Consider the following 6397-nt stretch of genomic DNA (forward strand, 5'->3'; position numbering starts at 1 on the left):
ATTTAGGAAAAATATATACCAATAACATTACTACTTATGTCTGAAAGAATTTAATAAGAAAAGTAGATTTTCTTTCTTACTGTTTATTCCACGAGTTCATTCATTTTTAGTATTGTGTATATACATATAAAGAGTGAATCTGGAAGATATGTTGACACAAAGGCTTCAGTGGCACAACAACATGAACAGCACAGATCTCACACACACAGATGAACTGGGCAGGATGAGGATCTACAGATACAGCACTATATATCTTGATTTGTATCTCAGGGTACAAAATTAAAAAAAACAATAACAATCTAAATCTGAAATGAAGACCTCTTTCAGACTCTCAGCAATCCACGCTCAGCAAGGTGGCTCTGGGTTCAAGGCCAGCAGTGACCTCGTTACCGAGCCCCAGAGTCGGATTTAAAAGCTATACGTTCCACTTGAGGTCCTTCATCACAGGGTCTTGATCATTACAGTGAATTTCTTCTCATGGTCTGAATAGACATCTTTCTCTCAGCGGGCTCAGCTACACCTTTGTCTTTGTCTACAATGCAAAGGTTGTACTGGAATTGGGAAGAGGTTCTGAGAAGGGGAAACTAAGATTTATTCCTAAAACCATGGCATTTTTGTAGATCTTTGGAACTCTGAATCTGAGGAATGGAACCAGCACTTTGAGCCATACAAGCTCTTGGACATCAGGCGGTGCCCAGATGAGCGTATTTCAAACCTGTTCCCACACTGAAGTACTGCTTGAAAACAGGTATATTTACTGTACTGCTCCTTTTGGTGCAGGTTTTCACAGAAAAAAGCTTTTCTGTCCTTTTCTTGTTTCTCCTCTTTCCTTATATTCTCAGATCTGTTTATACTCTATAGCACTGAGGTGGTGTTAAAGTACAAGGAAGGGACTGGCAGTGACTCATATAGAAATATGATGTGTACCTCAGTAGATATTTTCATGCTTGAGAGTTAAAACGGATCCCCCAAATGTGACTCCACCCACCAGCCCAGCTCTGTCACCCTCAGCTTCATTTTCCTCTGCGTACGGTAACCTTCCACTGCACAACAAAACAGGATGTTCGCAATTAAGATCCCGTAGCCTCCTGTGCATAAGCAACAGCCAGCTCCAGTGTGCTGGATCGCTCCCACTCACAGAGACCTACATCAATGCCACCTGTTTAATTCAAATAAAACAACCAAGGATCTGCTTAGGAGTTGGAATTGAGCACAATTTTTTTTTCCCACAAACTCACAAGAACTCAAGAAAATTGGAAATGTATATATAAACAGAAGTTCACAGCATTACAACAAAGTACAATAAAAAAATTAGCACAAGACCATTAACTCCGATTGACTGGCAACTGGTATCTTTCAGAGTCAGGGGCCTCTTTGTGTTGTTGTAGACCCATGTTCCAGGCATGACTGGGCACTGCGGCTGCTCTGCTCGTCAGGCAGGAGACCACTGACCAGCTGCTGGGCTTCTGGACTCTTAGCTCTTAGCAGGTCAACCAGAATGTTTTGCTTCTCATGCCAAGAGACCTGCAGGAGCAGAGCCTTTTATACCTGCAGTGTCCCCTGCCTGGCACACAGAAGAGGTGCAGTAAAGTAGCAACATTTATCTGAATTTCTAGATAGCATCCATCTAGTGAAGGTCAGGAGTGATGGCGTCTCTCTGCCTGACCACCCCCTGCCTCCTTTCCAGCACAGGGCTGTGGCAGCAGCAGCGCTACCTGGCTGCACCATGTGGAAGTGGCCGGGCTGTACTGTACGGCCTTCTCTGTTTCCCGAAGAGTCCAGGCAGCTGTGGGCCTCGGAGAGTAGTGTCTGGAGCAAGAGGGGCGGGGAGGGGGCGTGGCCTGGAGAGGTCGGCCAGGGGGACTCTGAAGGCAGACTGATGCCCAATGAGCTGTCAGATACAGCAGCTCCCCAGTCTATAGCGCAGACTGGGCAAAGCAAGAAGGTGGTCCTTATAGGCTAAGAAAACTGCACAATGGGATATCTTAACATCAACATTTGCACAGTCATATCTGACTGTGCAACAGGTACAGGTAATTTTAAACCATGTGTTTATTTTTCAGATTAGAACAAACTATCGCCACTATTTCTGGAAAAAATTCAATGGCAGCTGTTCATTTTCTATTGCAGTGAAGCTGGACTTTTCAAATCCCAATAGCAGAAGTAAGATGAAATGTTTCTTTGCTGTTGTTTCACTACTAGGTGCCATTAAAAGTCGAGATCTGGAAAGTGCTGTATCTGACACAGCGGTTTCACAGAGAGGGGAGGAGACAGTGGGGGTGTGGTCTATCGATGGGTGGGGACGGAATGGGAGGAGCCTGGGTGGGCGTGTCCACTGGGCAGGTCGTCTCAGCAGGTCCTACTCCAGCGACTGCAGCATCAGCAGCTGTTTGAGAACCTTGGTCTGACTGGTCTCCCTGATCTCCCCTGCCAGGAACATCTCATCCACCACTGTGTAGACCTGCCATGCAAACACAGGACGCAACCTGCAGGTTAGTGGGCTGGTCTCGCTCTCGCCAGAGAAATAGACCTCGCAAACAGCTGGATTCCTGGGTTTAGACACGCAGGGATTAGAGGAAGATCATTAGACAGAATTTAATTTCCATTTATGGGGAAGGGTCATGTTTCACTCTGAAACTAGCTTTCCAGAGTTGAACGTTATCAGGTAGCTTTCACTGTCCTGTTTATTTTCTTTACTTGAAAGACAGAGTGAATTTTAATTTTAAGTACTTTATGCATCTCAGAAAAGTTGTTTTCCCCCCAAACTTTGCGTGCCACATTCAAATAAATCTACTCAACTAAACTAAAAAGTAATTTGAGACAAGTTTTAATCTGCATTGGTTAATGAGTGCAATCATAAAGTAGGTATTTCACTTCTGTAGCTGAGTCTGTTATAACTGAACACAATTAAGATCGCTTTGCAGATCTTTCGTGAGTTCAAAGCCCTTCAAATGAGAAACTAAAGACAGGCTTGGCTGCTCACCAAAGACCACAAGGTGGCACTGTTTCCCATATAAAATTATACAGTGCGATTACTGCATGTTTTGTTGTAAAAAGGGAGACATATTCCTTGCCATCTGAGTTTTTGGACTTTTGGTATAAATAAAATGTTAAAAGCTTGTTCTGTGTCAACAGTGTACACAGCTAGTGGAGAGCATGTGTGCTCAGGAGGGAGCAACTGTCTGCGGTCACCTGCACACACCTGGTCCTCAGCTTCCTAATCCGTTCTCTCCCGCGGAACGATGCATTTTATTTTAACTCCCCACAAAGTGATCGGCTTGAGAGGTGACCAAAGAAATGGTCAAAACTAAATTTCATTCACAAAGTGTGAACACCTTAGTGCCACTGGAGTCTTACCTTGTAAAAGTTAAACACCAGGTCTAACTCACAGACATTGTGGAAATACTCATTCAGAACCTACAAAAATAAAGACATAAAACATTTCATGATGAGAAATGAGACTTTGTGTATTTGACAGCATAAATCTTACTTTTATCATCTAAAATGCAAATTTGATTATTGAACATTAAACCCAAGCTGCTATAGTTCACTTAGAACTGAAAGATCCATCCAGCCCCTCTTTGTGGGAACCGGGCCCCCTGCCCCGTCAGTCTGTCCCACCCGCAGAACCCCGCCTGCGCCCGTTCCTCACTGCTGCCCCGAGCCCAGCTGGGACTTCCCGCGGCGCAGAGCCCCTCTTACCTCCACGAAGTTGTGAATGGCCTCCAGGTAGGCCAGGTTGTTGTCCGTCACGTCCACGCAGATGCAGAAGTACAGGCCAGCGTAGCGTCGGTAGATGATCTTGAAATTCCTGAACTGCACAGAGAGGAAGAGGAGTCAGTCACTGAGAGGCAGCTGTGCTGCTGTCACACGCCTGGACTCTAGGGGGCAGTGAGGGGCAGGGAGGGAAGGAATCTCTCCTTTCAGAGACGGGGGCTGTCCCTGCTCTGGGAAGATCTCCCGTACAGAGCTCCTCAGGCTGCTCCCAGTGCCGTCAGCAGGCCACGGAGCTCTAAAGCAGGATGGGAAGTGGGAAGTGGGAAGTGGGAAGTGGGAGTTACAGTAAGCCAGTGGAGGTGTGGGCGTGCAGCAGGGCTGGTGCTCTGCCCCTCCCCCGAGCCGCACCTCCACGAAGTTGGTGTGCTTGGCATCCCGCACGGTCACCACGGCGTGCACCTCCTCAATCAGCTTCTGCTTCTCGTCGTCGTCAAACTGCATGTACCACTTGGCCAGACGGGTCTTCCCTGCTCGGTTCTGGATCAGGATGAATCGGATCTGTAGAAGAGGAGGGCAGGGGGTGAGAGGCGGACCAGCTCATGGGTGCTGTCTCCAGGCTCTGTCGCTCTGAATTCTGCACACGCTGTAGCCTTAACTAGATAGACGCCTGCGAGTTTTACACATCAAGGAATCAGACCGTCGACAGTCTCACCTCTGACATCAAACGCCTGGTTCACGCACAGGCCTGGTCAGAGGAACACCAGAGAGTTTTGAGGGAAATGAGGAAGAGTCCCATTGCAGACTCCTGGCTGAATTACACTGCTGAAATTTAAAATGCTGTTTTGACTGAAGAGCCCGTTCCTGGAAACACATTCAGCCCAGAGTGAGCTGAAACGCACAGCAGCAGGCGAAGGGCTATACAGGTCTGCAGCTGGTGCAACGTGACGCAAATGAAACAGCTAAAACAACAGGAGCTGCCAGAAGAGCAGCAAAGACTGAGAAAAATAGCTCACAAAGCTGAAATTCAAAATTTGCATAGTTAAACGTGTTCTAAAAAAGCTATTCCTCTGAGCAGTTCAGATGACATGTCAGAGCAGTGTTTTGCCAGGATGTTCCTGTCGAACCCTGCGCCTGCAGCGTGAGCCAGGGGGGCTCTGGACAACACCAAGCTGAGGCTGGCGGATCGGAGCAGCAGAACCTGCCTGCCCCGGCGCCGGCCCAGTGGGTCTAGAGGGATCAGAGAGCTCCGATCTGAACAGCGTGCCACGGAGCCCCACGGCAGGGCGGAGGGAAGTGCCGGGTTACACCCCCCGCAATTTCCTGGAATGTGAGGGACTCAGCGAAAACGCGGAGGGTCTGATAAGGGACTGAGGAAAGACTCCTGTACGGCATCGAGAGCCCGTCAGAGACAGGGTCAGTGCGGCTCCGTCTCTCGGCTCTGCTGTCTGGACGGAGTCTTACACCAGCAGCTCGATTCCACACACTGCAGAGTCCGATGAGAATCACCCCGGCGTCCTGGACACATTTCCCCCTGGCCTTTACCAGTCATGGCCTCCCAGTAACCCCATCTCTGAACTGGCTTCATCACTCTGCTCTCCTCCCCACTGAGAGCTGGTGTGTGGGGAGCGGACTGGCGCATCATCCAGGTGGGGCTGCACACTGGTGGTGGTGGAGGGGATCCCCATAAGCTGTAAAGCGCTTTGTAATAATAAATAATACAGTCCAGATGTTCTGATTAAACATGCTTCGATTATTTATACCAGATAATGTATTTGTTTTTTAAAATGACCTTTTTCCGGGCACTTTAGAAACTCTCCTGTATGTCGATGCCAACGGATTTGACACTCGAAGGACAGGACGTACCGAAATCCGCACAGGGACACTGAACGCGTCTTTGATTTAGAGCAAAATTACAACAATCGAAAGGATGACCATTGAAACTGGTCACCTGGCGCAGGATCTGAAAGAGGAGAGATTTCTGGTGAGGAGGAGGAGTGACAGCTCGACACTGCGGACAGGTCAGAAACCGGTGGTCAGGACTCGGGATCAGGACAGAAAATAGATTCAACTGTCACAGCAGTAGGAATTAATGTGTGACAAACATATACCTCCACGAAGATCAATCAATCCGCCTGTAATGAATACCAGAGTAAAGGTAGAAATCAGTAGCAGTTAGCGCCCAGCGATCAGACCGCCCCGACAGATTCTCTCAACCTGGGAACGCGCTTCATCGGCGATCACTGTCAAACACCCCATAGGAAAGGCACATCTGTCGTTTCAGTCCGGTAGAGGACGTTTTGGTTGTAATTACACGCTCAAGATCTGGTTAAAACAATATAAACGCCCAATGGGCCTCCATTCATTTCTTATCGAGTCCTGACTTCGGCCGAACGGAGTCGCGGATAAAATAAAAGACTTGCTTACCATTTTATTTCCAAGTATCAGGTTTCTTAAATGAACAGAATTATGCGATCGGGGGTGACCTAATCATAAGTTTGACTAAATGCTGTTTTTCGTCTGTTATGATAAGACCTTCCCTTCTGCTCTCCGCTATCTCCGCCAGGCAGGAAGTCCAGGAAAGGCCTTGAGCTCGGTGCCTTACGGGTATTGTAGTTCAAGCCGCCCCCACCCTAGTCACGAACGGCCACTTGAAAAAGGAACGAGTGACTACAACTACCAG

General features: G+C 48.0%; 1 protein-coding gene across 1 annotated transcript; it reads right to left on the reverse strand.

Annotated features, from left to right (window-relative positions):
- Positions 1-67: 67 nt before the first annotated feature.
- On the reverse strand, positions 68-6397 carry ap2s1 (adaptor related protein complex 2 subunit sigma 1). The gene is made up of 5 exons (XM_088912291.1): positions 6142-6397; positions 4126-4275; positions 3703-3816; positions 3358-3417; positions 68-2461 (listed from the first exon to the last, which is right to left on the reverse strand). Exons 1-5 carry the CDS (start codon positions 6142-6144, stop codon positions 2360-2362), a joined length of 429 nt encoding a protein of 142 aa, XP_088768417.1. The 5' UTR covers positions 6145-6397; the 3' UTR covers positions 68-2359.

This window comes from Atractosteus spatula, chromosome 3 (genome assembly GCF_055471065.1).
Source record: "Atractosteus spatula isolate fAtrSpa1 chromosome 3, fAtrSpa1.hap1, whole genome shotgun sequence".
In the NCBI taxonomy this organism is placed as follows: domain Eukaryota; kingdom Metazoa; phylum Chordata; class Actinopteri; order Semionotiformes; family Lepisosteidae; genus Atractosteus; species Atractosteus spatula.

Bases quoted from the DNA above. Each gene is read 5' to 3' on its own strand.
- ap2s1 (XM_088912291.1), bottom strand. The intron at 3,817-4,125 runs GTGCGGCTCGGG...CTCTCTGTGCAG, and splicing joins AGCACACCAACTTCGTGGAG to TTCAGGAATTTCAAGATCAT. The intron at 3,418-3,702 runs GTAAGAGGGGCT...TTATTTTTGTAG, and splicing joins CCATTCACAACTTCGTGGAG to GTTCTGAATGAGTATTTCCA.